The sequence below is a fragment of the Rhinolophus sinicus genome, linkage group LG09, assembly GCF_036562045.2.
Source record: "Rhinolophus sinicus isolate RSC01 linkage group LG09, ASM3656204v1, whole genome shotgun sequence".
Classification (NCBI taxonomy): Eukaryota; Metazoa; Chordata; class Mammalia; order Chiroptera; family Rhinolophidae; genus Rhinolophus; species Rhinolophus sinicus.
This window is the reverse complement of record NC_133758.1, coordinates 107,131,888-107,159,856: the sequence shown is the minus strand read 5'-3', so window position 1 is coordinate 107,159,856 and position 27,969 is coordinate 107,131,888. Positions and strand designations below refer to the sequence as shown.

At 38.2% G+C, this 27,969-nt stretch overlaps 1 protein-coding gene and 1 pseudogene across 2 annotated transcripts in view; one reads left to right on the top strand and one right to left on the bottom strand.

The window, feature by feature from the left end:
• The window catches only part of BBS9 (Bardet-Biedl syndrome 9), a 358,339-nt gene that overhangs the window by 263,744 nt on the left and 66,626 nt on the right, over window positions 1–27,969 (bottom strand). For both annotated transcript variants that reach the window (XM_019757306.2, XM_019757307.2), the window contains exons 6-7: window positions 9,053–9,227; window positions 2,391–2,475 (exon numbers count right to left, since the gene is read on the bottom strand). In XM_019757306.2, the coding sequence (XP_019612865.2) occupies window positions 2,391–2,475; window positions 9,053–9,227 (260 nt within the window). The remainder of the gene's footprint in view (window positions 1–2,390; window positions 2,476–9,052; window positions 9,228–27,969) is intronic.
• Window positions 13,055–18,400, top strand: LOC109461223 (etoposide-induced protein 2.4 homolog; annotated as a pseudogene).

Here is a 27,969-nt window from a genome sequence, read left to right as displayed (position 1 = left end):
CAATGTCCTGAATCATTTTGACTTTGGGAAAGAGCCAGAAGTCGCACGGTGCCAAATCCAGTGAATAAGGTGGATGAGGACTCACCGTAATGTTTTTATTTGACGGAAATTGCCATGTACCACAAGCAATGTGTGACACGGAGCATTGTCGTGGTGGTGACATGAGGATGATTTATGGCACACTTTAAAACACACACCTTCTCTCGCACCTGGCTGACTGCACCCAAAAAGTTGAAACTTGTCACACACTGTTACTAAGGTTCGACGCGCTGCTTCCCCTCATGCAGATCCCTGCCTTTCTGTTGGATGGCGCTCAGCAGCAGCATTCATTATATTTGGTGATCACAATGGAAAGGCTCCGTGTCACACAGCATTTCTTGTACAGCAATTTCTGTCAAATAAAAACATTATGGTGTGTCCTCATCCACCTTATTCAGTGGATCTGGCACTGTGTGACTTCTGGCTCTTCGCCAAAGTCAAAATGACCACGAAAGGTAAATGTTTTGAATCAATTCAGGACATGGAGGCAGCCATGACAGCACAACTAAAGACACTCACGAAAGAGGACTTCCAGAACTGCTTCAGAAAGTGGCAAGAATGAAGGGATAAGTGTGTTCAAAGTGAAGGGGAGTATTTTGAGAGGGATTAATGGCAGTGTTACTTTTACTGTAACAATTTTTTTATTTAAATACTCACCGTATTGTTTTATCACACCTCGTATATTATAAACTCTGAAGCACCCACTAAAATAATAAAAGTTACGGCTAATAAGCCAAAAAGGATAAAATGAAATCATAAAAAAATACTGAAAAACTCCAAAAGAAAACAGAAAAACAGGGGAAAGAACAATGGGACAAACAGAAATCCAAAATGACCAGATGACAGACTTAAATCTATCCAATATTAACTGCCTTCCCACAACTACTTTATTAAAAGCATTCCACTGGGTCAATTCTGTCCCTTTGCAATAGAGTTAATAATATCCGATGGTGTCACAGTCCTGCCAAGTGACTGTGGAGTAATGAAAGGAAGGTTTACTACTATTTCTTACTCTATTCATTAACTGAGAACAGAAAAGTCACTCAACTATAATTGCCTTCAGAATACATCCTTAATGTAAGTCGCAGTGCAGTATCAATAAATACCTGTGAATAAATGAGTGAAGGATATTCCAGATGGAAAAAAAAACAAAAACAAAAAACATATGCAGAAATCTAGAATCAAGAAGAGCCATGGCATATTTGGAACAATGAGAAGCCCCAAGTGGCTGGAGTGCAGAACATGAGGGATAATGGAGGAAGATTACTACTGAGGAGGAAGCCAATGGCAATTTGATCATATTACCATTGTCATCCTCACCATCCAGACATTCTACTAAGTGCTTTATATATATTTCTAACGGCGACATTGTAAAATAGCTATTATCACCATTTTGCAACTGAGACTGGGAAAGGTCAACACATTTCCTCAAAATAAGAAGTACTGCTGTAGAGATTTGACTCCAAAGTCTATGCTTTAAGCATTATTACTGCGGCACCTCCAAATTCTGTGCAAAGATGTGTCTAATTCGTGTATGTTGTGCTCTCTCTTTTATTACTACCATGAACTATTATGGAGAAAATGTTTTCATCGCATTCTTGACTCTTTCCAAGTTCGTCTTCCTTTCTACCATCTCTCTTAACTTCTGTATCCTAATACAGAAAATCAGTCTTCTCTGGTAGTCTTATTTCCTCGGCATTCTAAACTCCGCATTATTTCTCCATGCATACTGCACGTGCCCTTCTCAGATTCACTTTACTGTTTCCATCCTAATTTTCAGTTCCTTCTATTTTTCGCCTTCCTGTCTGTGAAGGGTCTCAGGATAAGGAAGGGTTCACAATCATCCTCTAGTCCCTTATTTCCATTAAACTGAGAAGTTATCCTTTACAACTTTTCTTCAAACTATTTTTCAAGTTATCAAACTTCCACCTTTGTCTTTGAGCTAATTTTATTTTTGTGGGCTGTGCGTTTTTATCTTTTACTTATATATTTAGTCACATGCCTACTAGCAACAACTTTTTTTACCTGCTAAAGGGGTTTTCTTTTTAATTTTTCTCTTTTTGTTTTTTAGTTTATAGTCACTTCAATGAAAAGTGACCCCATCTGGACATGTGTAATTCTAGGGAAGCAACCCTGTAATCTGGTATATTATGACCATGAGCAAGAAGGTATCTTTATTGCCGGAGAATAGTCAACAAAATGCTTTGATCATTGACATAATCATAACACAGCAAGGGAAATGACTGAAACATTTTGTAAAAATTTTTTCCCAGGAATTCTTATTCTGAACAAACATCTATGATTAAAAATAACATTACTGAAAATTGTACATATTAAAGAGAAGTCCTTACAACTAGTCTTTTTCCAGAACCAAGTTTCTGCTGTTCTGTCTCCTGTCTTTTATCTGCGTCCGTTGCAAAAGCAAGTACTTGGTACCTGTTTGAAAGATATAAAATTATAAATGACTTATAGATAAAAAGTGTAAATTATTTTAAACTTAAAAAGCATATAATCTCAATAAAGCAGAAAAAGATTAAATAAATAAAAGCACATAATCTTTAAACCTTATGAATCACTTTTACCTTGGTTTTAAAAACTATAGAATTAAAGACTGAATTCTTACTAAATGATACTGTGACATAAAACTAACTGAAAGTGTCATAATCCAGAAATTATAGCCACATGTCCAAAAATTCAATATTGGGGAAATAGTTCTGACAACTACCAAAGCACTTCCATTAGAATTTTATGTGACAAATAACAATACTAAGAAAGATGTAGCACCAAAACACTAAATTTTTTTAAAATGTAAATAATGCACAGCAGCTAAATTAGCATAAATTATTAATACATCATCTATGGAACCCAGAAGACCTGAGTTTAATCGCCAGCTAAACGACTTACTAGTTGAGTGAGTTTTAGCAAATTAAACACTCTGTGTCTTATCTTCCCCACGTATAAAATGGGAATAATAATCTCTAACTCAGGCATTGTTAAAAGAATTAAAAAATAATGTAGTGCCTAGTACAATGTCTGGTATATATGACGTGCTCAATTATTCATTGATAGATTAACAAATAGACAGATACAGATTTATATAAAGTGAGATCAATCATCTAGTAGTTTATATGGCATAAAATGAGTTCTCAGTAATGGACATTATGACTTTCTATTCGTATTTTACAGCTTTCATGTCAATAGTTAACATTTAGCTCAAATCATTCTTTAAAATAATGTATAAATATCATTCAATCTAGAAATTATTAATTTAGGCAAGAAAGTTTAAATTTTTTTGGGAACGTACGGGGGGATGGTGGATGGGGGAGGGGGGTTCACACAGTGTGAGGGATGTAAATGATAAATGTCTAAGTTTTGCAAAAAAAAAAAAAAAAAGAAAGTTTAAATTTGCTGGTTTCCCATTACTTAATGGCATATTAGAGCAATAATCCTACTCCAAATGAAGAAACGTCAGGCTCGTAGAATCCTTTCCCTCCCATTGAATCAAAACTCCTCACATTGCTCTTCCATAGCTAAGATGAGAATTAGTAAATGATATATTCAGACACCTCAGATTGTGTAACAGAAAGATGTCTCAGAGTGTGAACATCCAGGAGCTGAATGAATAAAGGCAATGTGGGATATCTACATAAGCACTGAGACAAACATACACAGGTATTCAAATGTCATATACCAACTCTTATCTCAATACCATCCTATCTCAATCAGGACTACTTCATTTGGAAAAAGCCCCCACTTTCAGCTGGATGCAGAATGACTATGAATTAAGACAGATTTTGCAAAGCATTCATAAAATCAGTCTTACAGTTAATATGAAAGCTTAATGTATATGAATTTAATTCATTCAATAAACATACAGTAGGGATCTAATGCAAACTCTGACAATGAAAAAAAAACTGCTACGTGGTCTCTATCCATCAGGACCTCCCAAAGTAGATGTAGAGATTCACACACAAACAAATAAGGATAACACAGAGCGCCCTGTGCTAACAGAAGGTACGCACATCGTACCAAGGGAGCATGATGGCAGAAACAAAAATAGGAGTGGAGGAAATATATTTGTTCTTGGTATAGGTTCAAGAGGAGAAAGCTAGATTGCAAAGAACGAGTGAAAACTCATCATGCTGGTGCAGAGATAAAAGGCATATGGCAGAGCAAGCAGCACATGCGAAGGCATGCAGCAGTAAGAGACATGAAAGGGCAGGAGGGCATTTGGAGAGACGCATGGCGGGGAGGACGGGGAAATGAGACAAAGAAGGTAGGAGGTGAAGATCTCAGCCTTGTAAAAACCATGCTAAAAAACTCCCTAGGCAACTGCAGCAAATGTCTCCATATCAACGAAGACTGACCATCAAAGTCCCCAAGTCTCCAAAAGTGCCAACTAATTAAACCTCACATTGCAAACTCCAAAAGGTTTGTTTTCCTCTTCCCGGTTCATAGGAACAGAAGTAGTGTGCTCTGGTGACTAGAACTTCAGCCCAGAGCTTGGTCCTACTATGGATCTAACCTCAGGCAATTAATTACATAGGTGGTTAATTTTCTGTAGACAAACCAAGCAACCAGAGGATGGGATGGATATTAATGAGATGGTTGCAAAAATCCAAAGCTTCTGAGCCGTTTGAAGCTCCTTATATAACTACAAAGAGTTATTATTTCATCTGAGAAATAAATGAGCCCCTCAAGTGGCCTCATTAACATCAAAACTGCAGGCAGAGACACAGCCAAGATTGACTCCTGATTTCCAAATTCAGACCATTTCTCTTCCTGGAACACAGCTCAGAAGGGTATTTTATTACTAAACGTAACTGACAGTAAATTTAGATGATGACACACTTACACTAGCATGTCTTTTATGGTGGTTCCTTAAATCCTCTGAACTGTGACCCATAATGTACATGTAAATCTATTTCCAAAACCAAACAATTACAAGCAGCCTTGGAAATTCTGAAATAAAGAACAAAACTTGGATTTTCTTCTTACCACTCAAGAGTTCAGTGATATAAGCTAAAGACTAAGATGCCCCTTGTTGAGACTATTGAAGAATAATCAGGCCCAATGTAATAAGATTCATGGCAGAGCGTCACACATGCTTCTCAGAGCAGAAAGTAGGAATCACAAAGACAGTCAAGTTCAGGTGAACAGTGGTGCTTTTTGACCCAACAACCACAGATGCTTAATAAGTTTTATGAAGCACCAACGACAAACTCAAACGTATAATTTAGTTCGCTTCTGCACCACATCGTAAAAACAGCAGCAAGTACCTAAAATATGGATTGAGGTGTCACAGAGTACAAAAGCAAACCCTCCCAAATCATTTATTTTCAAATAAAACATAGTTGCCAACTCACAGTCACCAGGAGATTTTGGAACCTCAATATTTAACTCGGGGAACTCTCCTAGAAATAGAACCTCTGGATACAGAGCCTTACTATGTTCATTTCAATGATAGCTAAAACATTCTCGATGCCAGAATCATTTTCATTGAAAGAAGCCATTAACAAAATAGAAACTTTCCTTACAAACTTTCACTCCTTCACCAAATCTTCGTTACACCTACTTTCAACAAGGTACAGTGAGAGGAATTGCCGGGGAATAGTAGGGACACAAAATCACTGCCATCAAGGAGCACTGAGCTCGGTCAAGAAGGAAAACAAGCAAATGTGTAACATCAATGACAGCATGAATAGTACAGAAAGAAGCAGAAAATTATTCCTCAAAGGAGCTGTTACTTACAGCCAGGTCAGGGAAGAACTAAAGGGGAACAGGAGGCTTCCAGACATGATTTTCATATGCAGAGGAAGAGGGAAGAACGTCACAGACAGAGTACAGCATGAGCGAAAGAGGAGAAAGAGAAAAGCCCTGGACAGATATGGAGAACACCAAATATTTCAATTTGGCAAGGGCCCAACACTGGTGAAGAACACAATCTTCTTTTTAAAGTACTGTCCATTAAATTCAACAAATGCATTTTAAAATACTGATCTACATAGCCTATTATCTAGTTAGCAATGTTAGGAGCTACCATGTTTCCCTGAAAATAAGACCTAGCCGGACAATCAGCTCTAATGTGTTTTTTGGAGCAAAAATTAATATAAGACCCAGTCTTATTTTACTATAAGTCCTGGTATAATATAATATAAATAATATAATATAATATAATATAATATAATATAATATAATATAATATAATATAATATAATATAATATAATATACTGGGTCCTATATTAATTTTTGCTCCAAAAGACGCATTAGAGCTCATTGTCTGGCTAGGTCTTATTTTCGGGGAAACAGGGTACTTGCACTGCTTCAGGGGAAGTCCAGAGCAAAGAGGAGAGAAAAATAAAATTTTGTGCAAAATATACACAAGGTGTGATCAAACAATACAGTGAATGTTTTAATAAAAAAATTTGTTACAGTAAAAGGCACATTGCCATTAATCCTCCTCAAAATGCTCCCACTTACTTCGAACAAACTTATCACATCGTTCTTGACACTTTCTGAAGCAGTTCTGGAAGTCCTCTTTCATGAGTCTCTTTAGCTGCGCTGTCATGGATGCCTCGATGTCCTGAATCATTTTGACTTTGGAGAAGAGCCAGAAGTCACACGATGCCACAGCCGGTGAATAAGGTGAATGAGGACACACTGTAATGTTTTCATTTGACAGAAATTGCCGTACCAGAAGCGATATGTAACATGGGTATTGTCATGATGGAGGATGATTTACAGCACACTTTAAAACACACCTTCTCTCAACCATAACTCACACCCCACTGACTGCACCAAACAAGTTGAAACTTGTCACACACTGTTACTAAGGTTCCACGCTCCGCTTCCTGTATTGAAGATCCCTGCCTTTCCATTGGATAGCACTCGGCAGCAGCATTCACCATATTTTGTGATCACAACAGAAAGGTTCCATGTCACACATGGGTTCTGGTATGGCAATTTCTGTCGAATAAAAACATTATGGTATGTCCTCATCCACCTTATTCATCGGATCTGGCACCATGCTTTCCAGGTGACTCATGCACACTAAAGTCTGAGACCCACAACCTTCCCTAGTGCCAATCTGAACATAATTGAGCCTATTTTAAAGTAACTAAATATCACTATGAAAAAGAAAAATGAATTATGTCTTAAAAGCCTTTTATACTAACTGATGGCATTCTATTGACTGATTATAAATATATTTAATGAAGCCTCCAAAGAACCTAGTTTTCATGCTTTCGCCCACCCTCAATTGCACCAAGGATTAACACTTAATTTAATCGATTAAACTTGAAGGCATATATACATACAACATACTATTTAATGGTATAAACCCTCTTGATTGTCACCATTTCACAATAATCACATACCTCACAGATTTTTACCATTATACAAGAGCCACATAATGGGTAAAGTGTGTATTTTTTAGTCCTATAGATGGAGATGAATTTAATAGCTTGATATATTGAATTACCACAGTTAAAACAGTGAAAGCTTCCATGGGATTACATTGACACATTAAGGAAGCCTACACATTGTTTCCTCATCCGATCACTCCTGGAGTTATTATCAAATTAATTCCTACGCACATATTTCAAAGTGTAAGTCATGGAGCATTCAAATCTGTGTATTGTGACCCCAGTGCAGCACTGCCAGTATCGCTGCTTGGCAGGACTTGAGGCACAGAACTGGGTGGAAAGCTGAAAAGCAGATCTCCTCAATATTGCTTAAGTTTTGGCAGGCCTGAATGTATTATACAGATATTTTTCTCAACCTCTCAAGGTAAATATAATGTTTTATTTATTGCCAGTAGCAATGCCACAATTCATTCATCTCCTTTGGACCAGAGCCATTGGAGTTATAGAAGGAATGTGACATAATGATACACTACCTCCGTCGGTTAACTTCTGCTTAGTCACAAAACATTTGCCTGTTTCCAGAGTTTTGAATCCTAGATGCCTTGACAATAATTCACAAAAGGTAGAGTGCCACTCATGAAGGGAAAGCTGCATTCACTTGCTATATACACAATATTGAAACTTGAAGACAAAAATTTACAGCTCTGGCCTGATGAATTTATATTTTCTTCCTGCCTTGGGAAAAATCTTACAGCCAAAAATAATACTGAAAAGCTATAATGAAGTGTTGCTTAGACGTCTGAAGTTCTAAATGTTGCCATCAGTAAGATAACAACAATAAAGTTACTGAAGACATGGAATCCTCCAACTCTATTTCTTTTCCCAGCATGGATTTCTACTTTCTTTTCCCCATTCTCCCTTCCAACAACAAAAAAAGACACCCTCCAAAAACTTAAAACCTTAATTTTTTATTGAAATGTAGCCTGTAAAAGGAGAAAAAGATCTCTATCAAACACAATTCACCAAAATCAATAAGGATTTCTAGCAAAAAAGCATAGTGTTTTCACAGAGTCATTTTCAGACTTCACTTCTAGTATGAACTGTCCTACTATAAACATTCATAACAACACTTGTATTTTGGGCCAGTATTCTTCCTGTTACATACATTCTTTTTTGTCATAAAAAAAATCCATATATACATCTTTGTATCTGGATTTTGTCATTCACACTGTGTCTTATTATTTATAATTCAGAGAACAGTCCCGATAATTACTGAGAATTTTCTATGGGGTGGCAACAGGGCACGCGTTTAATTATTTTTTAAAAGCTTGTCAAAATAGCCATTACAAACCACTTTACAGCCAGGATAAGGACACTGACCATCAAATAGCTGTGCGGAGCAAAATCACAATTCCAATCCAGGCCTGCCTCTCTCCAAACCCTCCTCTCAATCTCTGCACTAGTCTGCCTTTCAAATATTTTACAACATGTAAATGACACCTCTAAGTCACAACAATTCATTTTATCAAAGAAACCAGTCTCTTTTTCATTTGTAACATCTCAGTTGTTTGTGGAAAAGAATTAATCAGTAACATAACACACACAAAAAAATAAATCATGATTTCAAAGATTCAACATCCAAACTTACTTGTAACTTTCCACTTGGCGGCAGGAAGAGACAGTAATGAAGGAATCTGTTCGGGAACTGTACGCAAGAGGACCAGGTAAAAGAGAACCAGGCAGAAAGCGTCCAAAAGCATAGCTTTCCTGTTCAAACACCATCAGCATCCCGTCCATAGACTGGATACAAATTAAATCTCGACCTACAGAAGAATTAGAGGAAATTAGATCGCCTGTTCTTTTTTTATAAATATAGTGGTTTTAATTTATCACTATCTACAACAAATATGACATAGTTAATTTTTCCCCTCATGGGGCAAAATGAGCAGTTCAAACTTTAAATTACAAACTGATGAGCAGTTTAAACTTTAAATTACAAACTGATGAAGTTATCAGGCTACTTTCTATCATATATACATTTCCCAATTTTTAAATGATTCAGATGATATCTATAACTTTAAATACATTTATTTTCATTTACTGTATGCTAAAAACTCAAGCTCGAGAAAATCCGTGAGAGCAACACACTGAGATGATGGTACTGATTATTTCTGTGATGAAGTATACCGCGGTCCCCGCAATCTGAGAAAGATCTAGGATATAACTTTTCATGTTCTACTAGTGTGATTAGTGTATCAGGTAGGGAAGAAGCACATCAGAGAAAAACTAAGCTACTCCTTAAGGGAATAAACAAAAGGTCAATCCTCTAACTCATTTCTCTTCGCTAACCCATACTTACCATATATAGTACGTCCTGTAGTAACTGCCCCATCTTACTTTGGATAGCAGTGCCAACATAATATACTTAAATTCTGAAATGTAAAGAATATTTTGCTCAAAAATAAAATAAACTACATAGAAGTGGATGACATTCTTATTATTTTATCTGACTATTGGCACAAGGGCAATTTTTTAAAAGAATAGGATGCTGCCAGAGGGCTTTTTTAAAAAAGAAAATAAACTGAGATTCTGGGGTGTTTATTATCACAACACACTCTACCCCATCTTGACTGATTCAATAATTCTATCATCTGATAGATACTCCAGGTTGAATACTGTCTTCAGCACATGACTGTTCACTAAACACACATCTGAACCATTCTGATGCTGTTGTGAAGAGAATTCTCTCAGTGCGCGGTAGGATTTGCAGTCACTGTTTTACATTTTTTTAAATCTAATATTTATTTACTACGCTTTTTAAAGGCTTCCAAAACAGGCATGAGTTTGTATGCAAGCTGTACAAGCGTATTCACAGAGATCTGTTGAGACAACGAGTATCTCATTGATGGAGAATTTAACTATTTAGCAATCTGCACCCAGCAAAAATAAAAAAGTACAAAAATGCCTCTAAATCGTCTAAAGAGATGCTGCAAAGTCTTTGTAATGAAATCGTGTGAACTTTTTATAGGAAGATTCCCAGGTCTCGACACTCAGGCATCAATTCTTCTTTTAATTATGGGCCTAACAATTGTAGTTCTCATAAACAGATTACGGATATCCCTGAAGCTTCAGCCTCCTCATTTGTAAAATGAGTATACTTGCATAAAAGCTCCAAAGTTAAAGATGTAAAAGTCTCTAACACTGTACAGCACACATAAAACACACAATAAATCGTAATGTTATTATGGTGTATTGTTACCTGCTTTCCCAGCCCAGAGAAAAGAAAATAGCAAATTAGAAAAGGTGTAAAGACACTTACACCTCTGAGCAGTGACAGCTATGGCCTAATAAAAAAGATGACAAAACATCTATAAAATACCTATCAAATAATTCAAAAAGGAATAACATTCTGAGCTCAGTGTAGGCACAATGATTAGCCCTAGACAGCTCAAAAGGAGAAATGTCATATTGTAATGGATTAGGAGTTATTAAATATATTTAATATAGTTTGGTATAGCTCAGTCATTTGCAACAGAGAATTTGTGGCAGAGATGCTAACTGCCATGAGTAGTCATTTTCTTTTAGTACTTGAGTTATCACACGGCACACGGCCATCCAGAATAAAGCCTTCACTTCCAGGCCTCTACTAGAGGCACAACATATGACTACATTCTTACCAATGAGATGAGAGCACAGGTAATATGTACAACATCCAAACATGTCCTTAAAAGGACTGACTATGCACCCCCTTCCCCTCTTCCGGGCACGATGGTAGGGCTGGAACAGCCATCTTGGCCTCAGAGATGGAAGGCACGTATTGAGTACAGCAGAGCCACCCTACAAGCCCTGGACCACTTTATCTCCAGGTGGTTAAATATGACAGAAATAAACATCTTCCTTATTTAAGCCATCATTAAGCTGGTTCTTTGTTAAAGCAATCAAACCTGTATTTAAATAACACAGAACTAATCTGAGTCTAAAGATCCATCCAGTATTGATGACTCTTAGAATTTAGTTTCACTTGATTGGATCCTGGTACCAAAAAACAACCAAGAATAGAAGACCCTGGGACAACAGCAGAAATTGAAATATGACTACATGTTACATAACAGGAATTATTGTTAATTTTCTTTAAGTGTGATCTTGGAATTGGACTTACATAAGACAGTGTTCTTATTGGGAGATGTGTGCTGTAATATTTATGGGTGAAGTGGTACAAGATCTGTAACTTACATTCAAATGGTTCATCAAAAAAGGGTGTGTGTGTGTGTGTGTGTGTGTGTGTGTGTGTACATTTTTAACTATTGAGTCTAGATTGTGGAAACATGAATGTTAATGGTTACTTTTTCTGATATTTAAATTTTTTCATAATAAAAAGGTAGACCAATAAAGTCTTTAAATGTATGTCTTTTGTATACTAATGTACTTTTTTAACAATCAAGAGGGAACTGACCGTTAGTGAATTGAGTGGGACCTAGAAGGAGAGCAATAAATTTAATCTTAATAAGTCAAGAATCAGACAAGAAACCTAATCAATGAAACACTTACGCAATGGCATTGGTTTTGGGGGGAGGATATTACTGTAAACAAATATACTCTTGACATCTGTATTATTAAAGAGTGTGAGGTCAGAGCATGTGTATTTCCAAGCAGAAGTATCAATAAAATTTGAGTTCATTTCGATATGTTGAACATCACTGAACCACAAAATTTCAATTTCCCAAAGACCTCAAAGAAGTGGTCCTCCAAGTGTGGCTCTCAGACCGCCTGCAACGGCTTAGCTGAGATACTTCTTAGAAATGCAAATTCTAGGGTCCCACTCTAGATCTACTGAGACAGAAACTCTGGTGTTAGGAACCAGAAATTCTGGGTTTTAAGAAGCCCTACAGCCTATCTGATGAATACAAAAATGTGAGAACCACTGCCTTAGCACAGTATGACAAAGAGCTAGAAGCTAAAGAAAACTTGAGCCCCAGAGGAATCTTGGCTCCTTAGCATGCAATATGAGGTCTTATTTCCTAAAATTCTAGCAATATAGAGGAGAGTACTTGATATACTGTAATGTTTATGTTTTAGAGTCAGATAATCTGGGTTTGAGTCCAGCTCCACCAATTACTAGCTGTGAGTTTGGGCTCAAGTTTCTGTATCTACAAGATGGCGCACCTACTTTAGTTAGTTGTGAGAGTTAAATGAAGCAATATATGGACACTAGATCCAACAGATAGTAAATACACCATCATGTTATTATTTTATAATCATTGTCTAAGTCTCATACTACGTGTTGTATTAATGTTGAACTGCTGTTTTCCACAAACATTTTAGATGGTACCTGCTTCCTTGCTTTTGCTTATATTTTCACCTTTCCCCAAAACACTCTTTCATTTTTCTTCTCCTGGTCTAATAAACATTTGCTAGCTGCCTCCTGGTCATCCAGTCCCCTCTGCTCTCATCTTTAGCCATGAGGTTTGAATGAGACTGACTTTATTCTAAGCTGGAGGGTAGCCCTGACTTATGTAAATCAATTAGTATCCCACTAGTGACAGTGATTGGTTCAGGGATGGGTATAATTTATAGCCAATGAGAGAAACTAAATCCTTCGATTAAGCTAGATGGAACTAGAGAGAAACTTACTCTCCCTCCTTGGAGAGAAATGGGTGAAGAGGATAAGGTATGGAATCACAAGGCCATTTGGATTGTACAGTTTGAATCAGTGCATCAAGCCTCACCTGCAGCCAAACCTACCTATGAACATTACAGGCAACAGATTCCCATAAATATTGAAGCCACTTTGAGCTGGGTCTCTGTCCCTAAATCAAGTGGATCAACCCGTTTGTCCTCTGATTGACATCACAGGCCGGGGCTCATGTTTTCCCAGAAGTCTCCTCTTTCCCCCTCAACCGCCCTCCATCTGTGAGCCCACAGACCCCATCCTTACCTCCACCTTACACCTAATCATCGATTGAAATGGTCAGGTTTTGTGTTTTTCGCTCACCCTAGACTAAACTCAAAAGCAGGAACCAAATCTTACTCATCTTTATAAATCCAAAAACTATAAAATGCCTGCCTGGCACGTAGGAGATACACTAATAAATGTCTGTTAAGCTGAAGTAAGCTAGGCAAAATAATTTATTCATCTCCAGCTCGATTTGCTGAGATTTTATTCTATGTGTTTCACATACTGCATTTAAAGTAAGTAAAAAATGCTTTATTTATTACCATCCTGGCTGCTGACATTTAGAAAAATGTAGGGATCAATCCAAAACATTACTCAAAAATAAATAAATAAATCCTTCAAATCACTGTTTTGGAAGCCACTTCAGAATACATACCAGAGGCTCCCCTTACAGATAATGGGAACAGAAAGAACAGTCCAAAGAATCCATGAAAGTTTTGTAGTTCTGATAGAACAGAGCCAACAGGAAGCCTTCATAAAAGCAATGTGATTTCAGGAGCTATTTCAACGACCCAGCCATGAACCATACTCAAAGGTACCTCACCACATGCTCAGTGTTATATTAGGAGCTGTAAGAACTATTGAACAACAGCAATAATAACTACTATTGCCATTTACTGAGCACCTGTTACATTCCTGCCTTTGAGCTAAACATTTATCCAGCCTATTAGCTATAATATTTAATAACTCTAAAAGGTGGACAATTGTCCCATTTTACACATGAGAAGACTGAAACCCACACAGCCTTAAATAATTTGTCTAATGCCAAAGAGTTAGAAAATGACAGAGCTAGTACTCAAATCGGAATCCATCTGGCTCCACTATACCTCCATGTTCCCTGGGAGGTTCCATCATGCCACACTGGATCCATGTTTTCAAAATAATATCAGTTAAGATAGACAATCTAAATGACGTGAAACAGACTAAGCACTACTACGGAAAATCAAAGAGCTTAATTACAGTGAACGTCCTGGGAAAGGCTTCATGATAGAGGCAGGATGCATCCTAGCCTGAGAAGGGTAGGTAGAGTGAACAGGGGTCAAAGGTAAAAGTAGAGGAAATTTCTGGGAGGGAAAAGAAACATATTAGAAAACCATGCAGAGGCAGTCAGACTTGATCCACTGAATGAATCAAGTTTTACCAACAGGATATAAAATGCAAAAGCAAGAGACTGAAAAGATGACAATATCTTAATGATGTTTCCTCAGAAAGTATGTACAAAGAAACTGTACAGTGAAAAATAAAATATCTTTTAAAGTTAAAATAATTAGGAAAGTTGGAGATTTCACCAGAATTTAAAATCTGGATATTTATCCTATTGATCTTCACCATGATGAGAGAAAAATAACCATTGTGATTTGCAAGATCTAGGAACAAACTGAGCAAGGGCCTACCAAAACCATTCTGAAAGGATTCTGGAAATCAGCATTTTTCATTTTCAAAAGCAAAGAAAAATTTTTGTGCCTGTGGGGCAGAGGGGTGGAGACAGGAAAGTTCCATTATGGCAGACTCCTGAAATGAATACTTATTAAATAGTGTGTCTCATTTCCTGGTGTTAAAATATCATGTAGTCAAAGCTTTAACATGATACATAAACTGGTAATCAATCACATGTCGAACTGACTGCTAGATTCACAGTTCTTTCTACTAAATTAGTCTATTCACGAAAATGGTGTGTAGCAGTGTGTGTGTGTGTCCGCATGTGCACGCGTGTGTCCATGCCCAGAAGTTCTTTCTACCATGCATAACCCAGAGCATTTTCCATCTTTCATTATTATAGCCAACAGGGCCCTTGGAGCCTCACTCCTGAATACCATTTCCTCCATTTCTCTGCCCTTTTTCTTCCTGTGGAATCTATGCAGCAGAGTAAGTGGAGTGGCATGAAAGAAGACTACCATTACTCAGCATGCTACATGCTTTCTGAATCTCTCTATGCTCATATTTCTTTTACACATTGAGTAAAAACACAAGTGAAGAAATGCAAACGTGACCTGTGGCCAAGCATATATTGCAGTTCAGCATGCAGCTGTCAAAAACACTTGGTCTTTCTCCAAGTCTGAAAAACACATGAAAAACAGCTGTATAGGTAGTCAAAAAGGCAGACAGGAAACATCAAGAGGCTGATACATAAGAACAGAAGAGTCCAAAAGTCTGTGGAACTTCCGCTGGTTTTACACACCCTTGGAAAAATTTTTGTTGTTGTTGTTACATAAAAACTGAAACACTAACTCATTAATTTTTATTGCAAACCTAACTCAAAAATGATATAACATGTTTGCTATGAGCAAGGACATAAAAATGTTCAGAGTAGGATTTCAACACATACTTACTTAAAAACAAATGGTAGATGGATTTGAAGGATTGTAAACTTACCATTAAATGTCATTTTTGTGCTTTTTCGCTCATATTGTTATATAAATAAAACTGCCACCATTGTTTTGAGATGCATGGTACTATTTGGCTGTGCTTGATAATTAATAATTGGTAATTAATTGAATAAAAATAGTTAGCTTCTTTCTTATTACTCTCTCCCTCATATTCTATTTTATTGCTCATTCTAAAAGTAATTAGTGCCTGATAATAATGCAATATGCAAGTAGATTCTAGGCTTAAAACCTTGGATGTAATTTAAATTTTAAAGCCTTAAGCAAACAGAGTAAATCAATAAATAGAATACACGTGTTGGGCTCAGTAACTAATTTTAAAATATGTACCAAGGAAAAATTACACAAATTCTCAACTATTATTCAAGTGTTACTCCAATAAATAACTTTGTGAGACTAATTACTTTAAGACTTGAGAAAATAAAAATTGGGTCTACATACTAACTCTTCCTCTGAACTTGCCTTTTGACATTTTAATGTGTCTCATTTTCATAGGAACTTTAATAGCCTTACAAAGACCACTAGTGTGTGTTCCACCAAGCTATTTATCACAATTTTCCCCCCTAAACTGTGAACAAGGTTAATAACATATTATAAAGAAATTACAACCATTCATTAAATTAGCATTTTATGTGATGGATTCAATATGAATGCAAAGTTAGAGTTTAAAAAGCCCTAACCATTATACTATCACTTGCATCCACAAAATGCTGGGTGAATTAGTTTGTCAGATGCAATGGTCATGAAAGGCTTGATAACGTTCTCTGGAACTCAAATTCATTCAGCAGATTCCACGACCATTCACTGTATACCTAGTATGTGCTAGTAGCATAGACATAGTCACTTCCCGCAGAAATGTCAGTGGCTACGGGAATTAAACAATTAAATATTACAGCAATGTAAGAACAGAGGCACATTAAAATAACGTAAAAGCCTATGGGAGCATGCTAAACCGTGTCTGGGAGCATCAAGAACAGAAAGAACACACTTGGGTCACGCAGGTTGAGGAAAAGTTCAGCCGTCAGAGGAGCAAAAGCACACCAGGCCCAGAGACAAGGAACATGAGAGCTGTGTTTGGAAAGGAGGAGTGAGGTCAGTGAACTCTGGGTGGGGGAGAGGTGCTGGGGGGAGGAAGACACCACTGATGAAGATGGCAGGCATGCACCTCAGAACTGACAGCAAAGCAGCAACTTGAGACTGAATGCGCTGCGTTCTTATTTTAGTCCTGAAAGCTATACTCGTGTCCTCATTGGTAAAGCACTGGTCTGAAGAGAAGATGACATGATGCTGCTACGATAAAAAACACTAAAAAGACTGCATGCTGCCTGGTACCTGCATTCAACAAATAGTAAGTCAATGACAGTACTGGATTTCCCCACTTCCTACCAAGCAAATTATGTGCGAAACTTAAAATTGAGGGGTGAAATCCTCCCGAGTAAAAAGGATAAAATGTAATGTGAGACGCACACACGCATCAGAATTTCATCCTTTTTTGCCAAAGGAAAGGTCTTTTAAGATGTGAAGAACTATGGAACCTATGGCCCTGGGAGCACGACCTGGTGGTCAGTGGGCGAGGGGTGGGGCAGGCTGGGTCCAAGCCCAGAGGCGGGGCTGCCGGGTCCTTTATGGTGAAAGCTTTTGAAATGCTTCACACTCCTCTGTGTACTTGGTAGTTTGGGTGGTGAAGAGATTGGCTGACAGTGTCAAAACCTTTCTCCAGGACCTTGCCAAGGGAATCAAAGACTCCACCTGGGGAATGTGTACCATCTCCAAGCTAGACGCTCGAATTCAGCGAGAGAGGAGCAGCGTGGAAGAAGAGTAAATAGCATCATAATGCAGAGGAGAGCCCAGAGCACGGAGAGGAAGCAGCAGAGGTTGCCACGGACTGTTGGAAACTTGCAGTGCTGCGCTTGGAAGGGCGGAGTATTTTGGCTCAGTCTCTTCTTGTTTTTTCGCAGGTTTATTCCTGTGCTTCCGTCACTAACTGCCCAAATTATTGGTGATCCGTCACTATATGCAGATGTTTGGTCGTCGCTGGAATTCTTCCTCCTATATCAATTTTCAGATGCTCCCCATTTGTGCTTAGCAAAGTTGTGAATGCCATTTGATTTCAAGATACAGCTAATGGCGGCATTCAAGGCTCCAGGGAGGAAGCCTCACCCGTTCCCTAGCGTCAGCTGATATGCTTTTCAACCTTCTGCTGCAGGCTCCTTTCCTCACCGAGGGGACGTTTGTCAGTCTCTTCCCATCCATTTTGTTGGTCAGCTGGTTACTCCCCTGCACTGTGTCCCTTCTCTACTCACTAACTGCTTTGAATACGGCTGGTTCCATACATACACAGTGGTTGTCAAACACAGAGTGGAACTGGCCTGACTACTTTGGGTCTGGTTTGCCCTTGGCTTCCTCACAGCAGTGCAGTCCTCCATCATCAGTGGCTGCCTCTTCTCTATCCTCTTTCCTTTACTCATCATCAGGGCCAATGAAGCAAAGACCCCTGGCAAAACGCCCCTTTTCCTCTTTGGTGGTTTTCTTAAGCAACAGACTGCAGTCTGGCCTGAGTAGCCCAACCTCTGCAGAGAAGATCCCTTTACCGCATCTGTCACCTACCAAACCTAAGGCTGCACAGGCCACTGAGGCACCTGCCACCCAGAGGGGATGAGTGAGATCGGACGGAGGCTGTGGAGCAATTCCCTTGGTCACCTCTCCGCCAGGGAAGGCACGACCCACGCTGCCAAGGGCCCTCTGCATGTTCCCATCTTGCAGAGGAACTAGGATTTCTGTCTCTGGTACACAGAAGGCACACTCTTCCTGACACCAATATGTGGATTTTTAACACCGTGAGTCTGAAAGGTCCACAGCCTTTCCTGCAGCTCTTTTCTAGCATTTGCCAGCCCCGGGACTGGGCTGATTTGAATACTTTTTCTCCCTGTGCCATTTACCCTCCTACCTCCCCTTCTTGCCTTCCACCACCCTTGATGAATGGATTTCATCAATCTATGATAGCTGCTGTGTTTTGTGGACCTGTTGTTTTTGTTGTTTTCTGTGAAGCACACACATGGGATGTGGGAGGCCAGAGTATCTCAGTGGCTCCCGGTCACTCCCGTTAGAGCCGTCACTGTCCTGTTTCTTGTGAGTCACGTTAGATTTGGGTCTCTTGCTCCACTGCAGAAAACAGGCCTGGAGGGCAGGGACAGGAAGAAGGACCTCATAGCCAGACCTGCTGGGTTTTGAGGAGTGGTTTTTCTTCCCGTTGAAGGGGAAAAGGCCTTTTTCACTGGTACATTAAAAGTTCCTTAACTACAGGGAGGTACCAATTTTGGACAAGTGCCACTGCAACACAGAATGCTCAGAGAACCTGAACTTTTAAACTCCGGGAGTCTGAAATTTACTGTCCGCCACTGTTGGGTCTGTCTAGTGTGTCAAAAGAATATTGGGTGCTGCAAATAGGAACTGAAGGGGTAAGCTTATAAAACCCACCAAACCTGTGATTGGTTGGTGTTTTCCTGTCATTTTAAAGAGACTAAATATGAAGGGAGGGAGGGGGTAGATGTCAAAACATTTGTACAATTGTAAAATGTCACAATTAAATGTAGCTGGTTCCCCGCTCCCAAAAAAGAAAAAGAAACTATGGAAAAACTCTCAAAACTTAGGTCTGGGTGAACTGCTGGCTATTCGAGATGATTTTCTGCCTATTTTAAATTTACTTTCCTCAGAACAACAATTTCCCTAATATAACGACTGAAATCTCTAAAGAAGTATATAAAGTATATAGTGAGTGCACCAGAAAGCCCTATCTGGGAATGAGCTATTTCTGCCTTCACACCCTCCCCGCAACACACACACACACACACACACACACACACACACACACACACGTCCATATTCTTCCCCCACCCTCTCTTTTAATGATATTTATAACATATTTATTTTATTGATTTTATAAGAACATTTAAGAAAATTCTTAAAGTGTGAGTATAAAGTTGGGGGTATAATTTTGTTTTCAAATAACTAGTTTCAAAGTGAAGTACATTTCTCAATGTGATAACCAGTCAGATAAGAAACCCAGAGGAACCACCCTTACTTCCTCCGAAATATTAAAAAACAGAAAAAAATTTAAACACCTCTTTATTTTGTACAACTATTCCTCATTTGCTATATTATCAGTCCCATAAAGCAATAACTCCAAAAGCTAAATATTTTCTTTTTCTATGTTAACCCTCTTAATTGTAAAATCATCAGTGTATCCAAAGATGGAACAAGAAAACACTATAGAATTCACTGTAGCCAATTAAATTATGTTGTGAAAAAAATAACTAAAGTCAGGAAATTCTCAGCTGAGATTCGCCTTTATCTAAACTCATATAATTTTAAAAGGCAAATCAAAATGAATTAGGGATAATGCCAATGGTGACTTCAAACTGCCTCAACTGTCAATTCTCATCACAAAGTTCAACGTGCCCTTTAACCATTGTTTGGTTTATTCAATTTCCTTGGATTCTTCTAGAAGAAGAAGTTAAAATACCGTATTTTTAATAAATGTCATAAAAACAAATACATCAAAGTAACCATCTTACTATATACCGGGGATGGCAAAAAAATGTATACACATGACTTGTATTCATCTTTTGTTATTGGTATATTTTGAGTATTGCATTTTTAATACAGTTTTTCCTTCCTTAAAAGGCACCCTCAGTAGAGATGCAATCATGTTATCAACACACTCAAAAACAGCAAAGGTATTCCAGTCTCTCCAGAAATAAGTACAAATTAACGGGCTGGATGTGCACAGAGCTCTTCAGTTTCTCTGCTACAGGAACCTGGAGAACTCCCGCTCACCCAGTCCCAACCACCAAATACTTGCGGTAACATAAGCATTAGGTGCCCTCACGGGTTTGTTAGCCTAGTTCAATTCACCTCGGTGCCACTTCCCCACCTTGGCCTCCCAAAATCCTCTACACATCCTCAATCCCCAGGATCCAATGCCACCACTTCAAAACCTTCTCCAATGCCCTTCAGATATAAATACCCCACTCTCCTTCTATTCTTTCTTGGTATACGCTGCAGCGCTCCGTTAGTACTAACAATATGTTTCCTAGTGATACAGCTGAATTTGGCATATTGATCTCCCCTCCCCAACTTCCATAATTGAAGCATAAAATCCTTAAAGGTAAGTCTATTTTCTTTTCATTGTCTGGCTCACAATCCCTTATATGTTGGTGCTCCAGAAATATCTGTTCAAGTCAATTGAACCTTATTGAAAGTAAAAAACCACATCAAACTGTAGAAGTAGGTACCAGAATGTGCCAAGATGTTTAACAATATCACCATATTCACATGAAAACCCCTTGAGATCTGGCATTATGCCTTAATCAGCACACCTCCCAACCCCAACAGTCCTAGTATATAGTAGAGCTCAAAAAATTTTGATTGAATGAATGAATGAATAGCATCACAGTGAAAATGGTATGGTAAAGGCCCTGAAATAATTAGTTGTAATGTGTGACATTTAAGAAACTGGAATTCCAAATTATTTTAGGGCTTAGTACTACGTCAAAAGACAAAGTACTCATCGTCTTCCCTACATTAGACTCACTAAGAAATATTAAGAAGCAAGAGGAGTACAACTGTGCTCTTAAGAAAGATGTAACTGTGCTCTTAGGAAAGATAAAGCCTAACGGAAAGACACAGGAAACAAAGGTGGGATGCAAGAGGACCCCCAAAAGGAAAATACATAAATGAGTGGGGAAATCACTCAACCACGGAGAATAAACTGTGGAAGCCTAAAGAGATACCAAAGGTACAGAACGAATGATGTTTACACCCATCAGTATTATACGAGGTCTGACAATTAAGTCTACGAACTCATCCTAGAGAAAGTACTACATACCTCATTGCTGAATATCACTATGGTCACCTTCAAAGTCCTCCCCTTGGGAAGCTATGCACTGATGTCAGTGCCTAGTCCACCCTTCTAAGCAATTTTGGAACTCTTTTTCTGGAATGGCCATCAGAGCTGTCGTCCTATCACCCTTGATGTCCTGAATGTCATCAAAATGTCTTCCTTTCAATATTTCCTTTATCTTCAGGTAAAGAAAGAAGTCATTGGGGGCCAGATCAAGTGAGTAGGGAGGGTGTTTCAATACAGTTATTTGTTTACTGGCTAAAAATCCCTCACAGACAGTTCCATGTGAGCTGGTGCATTGTCGTGATGCAAGAACCATGAATTGTTGGCGAAACGTTCACGTAGTCTAACTTTCACGCAGCCTTTTCAGCACTTCCAAATAGTAACCTTGGTTAACTGTTTGTCCAGTTGGTACAAATTCATAATGGATAATCCCTCTGATATCAAAAATAGGTTAGCAACATCGTTGCAACAAATTCGCAAACTTAGTTGTCTGACCTCGTATAAAACGCCAGCTTCAAAAACATGTGCAGAATAAACCTTAAAGCTTTAGTAATTACTAGCACCCTGGTACAAAGTATTTTTCTGGGTAATACAAATCAAGGGAATACCAGCAGGAAGAGTACCCCAAAAGGGGTACTGAATAGGATACTCTCTGGCTGTTCCCTGTTCCCAGAGCAGGATGGTATATCATAAAGGAACAAACTGAGCAAATATGGGGAAAGTATCGGATTGAAGTATTAATATGTGGTGGAAAGAGCAATGATTTTGAATCAGAAAGCCAAGATGATAAAGTTTTGAATCTGGCTCTGACACATCCTAGATATGTTACTTTGGCTACTTTGTTTAATTTCATCCAGTGTGTTTCTTCACATGAAAAATAAATCTTATCACAACATTTATACCCCAGTGGGTTGCTATGAAAATTAAAGAAGGGAACATATAAACCATGCAGTTTAGCACCTGGAACATGGGAGGAATGTACGCCAATTTTAATCCCAAATCTAGTACATTTAAGAAAAAGAATCAAACGACTTTCCCTACTAACTACACTGACCTGTATCTTGGATATAAGATAATTTAGTCATTAAGTCTCACTTTTTAGGTATAAAAGGGTAGACCACATCTCAGAGGAAAGTTGGGACAAAAGGTAAGCAGGTAATTGGAAATTATTTAGTTCAGAAATCCCCATCTTAATAAAGATGTTAGAGAACTTGCTGAAGGAGTGAGTCTCAGGCTCTTGGATTTCACTGATTAATAAAATTTCAGAAACTACAGAGGGTGCCAAAAAATGTGTACACATTTTAAGAAAGGAAAGAACTGTATTAAAATCGTAATACTCAATGAATAACAACAAAAGATGAATATAAGTCATGTGTATACATTTTTTAGCACCCCCAGTATTGGGGAACCATTATAGGGTGGTCAACCTTGTTAAGTGCCCAATCAGGAAATTTTTTAAAAACACAGACTATCATCACCAACATTTTCTACAAAGACAATATAATACAAACAAGGAGAAAGAAAATGTGAGCACTAAGTACAATCCTTTAATTGAACAAAATTTAACATCATGAAAAATTCGGTACCTTAGCTAATGTTTTTTTCATTACCTTAAGACCATTCAGAAATTTAACAGGGGGTGGCATTTGAGGATCACTATTTTATCCCAGCATCAACCACTTTCAAAGAACTGCCCAACTAGCACTTAAGAACCACTGTTATAAAGAACTCAGAAAACAAGGACCAAAAGGTTTTCCTTTATAGGAACAAAGGAAAAACTGGTTCCAAAACCCATTCAGGTCCAGGTGAGACAACAAACATTTCCCATAAATATGCTGGCTCTTTACAGACTCACCACTGGCAAGACTTCTGGAACCAAAAAAGTGAAGCAAAGGCTCCCTCTGCTGACAAGTAGACAAAGAATCTAATTTTATCAAAAGACAAATGACTTTTTTAAAATCTTCACCATACTGATTGGATATTACATGGGCTTTGACTATTTTCTATCAAAGACTCGTTTTACTTTATGCCCTAACACACTGGAATATAGTTCCATCTGTTACAAATGTGAAAGGCATGTATAACATGGTGACACTCCTGGTATACAATTCAATAAATCTGTCTAAACCAACTTTCAAATTTCTTGGTTTCTGCTCTATGACCTAAAGGTTAACTGAGCTATAATGTCATACAAAAAGGAAATTAAAGAAGGCCAAAAAAAGTTGAGTTAGGTTTCAAGAGATTACGTAGAACAAAGGTAATAATCAATGAATGCACTGATGACCTCTGACAGATGTCTAATGAGATTAACAGAAGCAAATTAAAGACTCCAAAATTAACCATAATAGCAGTTTACAAGCACTAGCCCATACATTATTGGCACATCCAACTCTAGCAACTATTCTGTAACGTGGGAAGGTCAAGAACTATTGTTCTCATTCAAATATGGAAAGACCTAAGGCTCGGGGCGGTTCAGTGATTGGTTGAGGACACACAACTGGTAAGCAGCGGGGCAGGAACTCAACCCTACACGCATTCTCATCTCCGACCTGTTTCTCTAACTGAAAACTGTGCATAAAGTAGGCAGCCTGATGACATAATGTGTAAATTCCCTTCTGATTTCAAATTCAGTATGGCCTTACCATCATCACTGCACTTTATACGCTCATAAGCAACATCAGATTTAAATATAAAATAATAAATATTTCACTTCGGCAGACAAAACTTGATATAGCTACTTGCGGAATTCTTTGTTATAATTTATGTATTTATTCTTGTCTTGTTTCCAAAAGAATTGCTTGCAAAGATAAATAAAATTCAACACATGGTAAAAGAAGTAGATAAGAACAGCAAATAAAACCCTGATTCCCCCACTAAAAATATTACAGAAAATGTTTGTTAAAAGCAGCATTTCTAAGTACATCAATATGTGCCCAAATAAAAGGAAATAAAAGTTCAGAAGCCAAACACCAAGTGAAGGTTGGAACCCACAAAGGTAAACAGAGCCCGTGGGGCATTTTCCTAAACCAGATAACCTTCAGTTTCAGTTTTCAGGGTCTCAAATGACATACAGCAAAGGAGGAAAATCTTGGGGCCGACTCTACGCGGGGAATCTAACTGCTCCGGCACAGTATCTTTGTCCCACCTCCCCCACCACCCATATGAAACTAAGACCACGGAGGGTTCTACCTACCCTTAGTGTAAGGAGAACTTATAAAGAGCATTCCCCCTGAAGCACAAGAGAAAGCAAAATAAAATGCACATCTCAAAACTAAGACTCAGATGAAAGAAAAAAAACTCTCCTAAGAATTCATAAACCCCAAGATGATCTTAATGTGGGTTTCAGACCAAATTCAGTCTATTGGCTTGCCCAGGAAGACTCAGTCTGGGAATTTACTATAGAGTGATTCTGGGTTAGAAGTACCACCAAGCACCTGACAAAAGAAAACTCAAATCTTTGAAGGAACACACCAATCAACACCATGAATAAAGTTCCAAAGAGTATACTTCATAGGCAAAATCACAATATACAAGGAATTATAGGCAATATGAGCAAGAGACAGCAAAAATAATAGAGAGCAGACTCACAACTGCAAAGACTTCATGTACTGAAATTATCAACAGAGAATATAAAACCACTGCATTTTATATCTAAAGAAATAAAAGCAAGGGGGCCAGCCCAGTGGCTCAGGCGGTTGGAGCTCTGTGCTCCTAACACCGAAGGCTGCCAGTTTGATTCCCACATCAGCCAGTGGGCTCTCAATCACAAGGTTGCCGGTTCAATACCTTGACTCCCACAAGGGATGGTGGGCTCTGCCCCTGCAACTAACAACAGCAACTGGACCTGGAGCTGAGCTGCGCCCTCCACAACTATGATTGAAAGGAAACAACTTGACTTGGAAAAAATCCTGGAAGTACACACTGTTCCCCAATAAACAATCCTGTTCCCCTTCCCCCACCCCCCCAAAACAATCTTAAAAAATAAAAAGCACTCAGGTATTAAAAATATGATCAAGAGATTTTATCAGTGATCAAGCAGATTTTTTAAGGAACAAATAAACTTTGAGAAATCAAAAATACAAAATTAGACTTAACAAAGTGAAAACTCCATGAGTAGTTTCAACAGAAATTAGTCTGTAAATAGCAGTGATTTAGGAAATGGAAACTAAAAATAAAGAAATAATCTAGAATTCATTATAATAAGAAACACAGAGATAGAAAATGCAAGTGAAGTTAAGAGACATGAACAATAGGGTAAGATGATCTAACATATATCTAATTGGATTTTCATTAGGAGATAATGGAGAGAATATGGAAGAGGCAATATTCAAAGAAATAATGGCTGAGTATTTTCCAGAATTGTTGAAAGGTTCCAATTCTACAATCCAGTTTTAAGCCAAATACCTTCCAAGTAGGATAAGTGAAAACACTAGATAACCTCCCTCGATAACCAATAGAGAAACTGCAGAACACCAAAGACAGAGAATCTCTTAAAAGCAGTAAGAGAACAAAACCAATTAACCAGCAAAAGAATACCAGCTAGACTGAAAACTGACTTCTTAACACCAGTGGAAGCCGGAATAGAGCATAATATTATCTTTTGTGTAGCAGGAAAAATAACTGTCAATGTAGCACTGTATACCCAACCTTTCTCCCATCCACCTCCAAAATAATTTTAATGGACTAAAGCAAAGATTCCATTCACAATAGCAAGCAAAGCAATTAGGTTCCTAACACACTGGCTCTAACTCAACTTTCAGATCTGAACTCCCTTAGAAAGGCCAAATCAAGGAAAGCCAGATTAAGCAATATGTCCCTAAAACACACCCTCATTAATACGGCATCTTTTCCTTTCCTTGTGATTTTACACCTGTTTCTATGACTACCTATTTAATATATATCTCCCTCTCCGAACCTAATGAGGCCACCGACCTCTATATTTGGCTCACCACTGCATCCATAGTGATAGGTGCCTGGCATATAAATGGAAGGAAGGAATGAAATGAAGGAGGCAGGGAGAAGGGGAAAGGAGAGGCAGGGAAGATCCAACCAACAGTTACACAACTAATATAGAGAAAAAGTAAAATTTTTTCCAAAAGACATAAAATGACAGCTAAATAAATAGTAAGACACTGTATTCCTAGATGGGAAAAATCAACATCATACACATGTCAGCTTATGCACTAAAATAATCTATAGATTTAATGTAATGTCAAACAAAATTCTAGCTTAATTGTTTTCATGGAACTCAATAAACTATTTTTTAAACTTGAGGGGGAAGTAAAAAAGAGCAAGAATAATCCATAAATTTTTAAAAACAATAATCATGAAGAACGATTAGTCCTCTCACGTCATACTGTATATTATTTTTTTTAACATGGTATTGGCATTCTTTATAGATACACTACATACAAATCAAGCAAAAGGAGTAGGATCTAAGAGCAAATTAAAAACTACATGGGAATGAAGCATACAAGAAAAGTAGCACTTTAAGTTATCAAAAGAATATTCATAAATGATGCTTGTACACTTGGGGAAAAAATAAAATTAGAGGGCAGGCAGTTTGCTCAATGGTTAGAGCACAGTGCTCGTAACACCAAGGTCACTGGTTCGATTTCCACATGGGCCAATGAGAGACAACGGCTTAAGCTTGGAGCTGAGCCACCAGTGGGCGGCCGATTGGCTCAGTGGTTGGAGCCCAGTGCTCATAACACCAAGATCGCCAGTTGGATTCCCACATGGGCCAGTGAGTTACACCCTCCACAACTAGATTTGTTGTGGAAAAGCGGCTCCCAGAGGGCAAGGAGAACTCAGCTTTATTACACTAGTGGGCCCAGTGGGATTGTTCCCAAAGAATTGAGCACTGACTGGGGTCAGGCGCTTTATTTTATATGTTTAGGCCTCCAGGTTGGTGGGGAAATCTGGCCGGGGTGCCAGGGAGATCCGTCCCTAGCAGCTGTGATCCCTCAACTTTGTTTTGACAGGGAGGCCTCTAACTATGGTGCCTGCGGGATTAATCTCTGATAAGGTATGGGAGGAGGAGGGGGCAGAGCTCTTAGGGGGAGCTTGCCCAAGATATCTCCAATAAGGGGGAGATTGAGCTCTTGGAGGGGGGCCTGCAGGAAAAACCGTCCCAACATATTGAAAACGACTTGACTTGGAGCTGATGGGTCCTGGAAAAACACACTGTTCCCCAATATTCCCCAATAAAAGATTTTTAAAAACAAAATAAAATTAGAGCCCTACTAATACCATATCTGAAAATAAATTCCAGAAAATTTAAGAAAACAAATGAAAATATTTTAGAATCGTAGTGTAGGAAA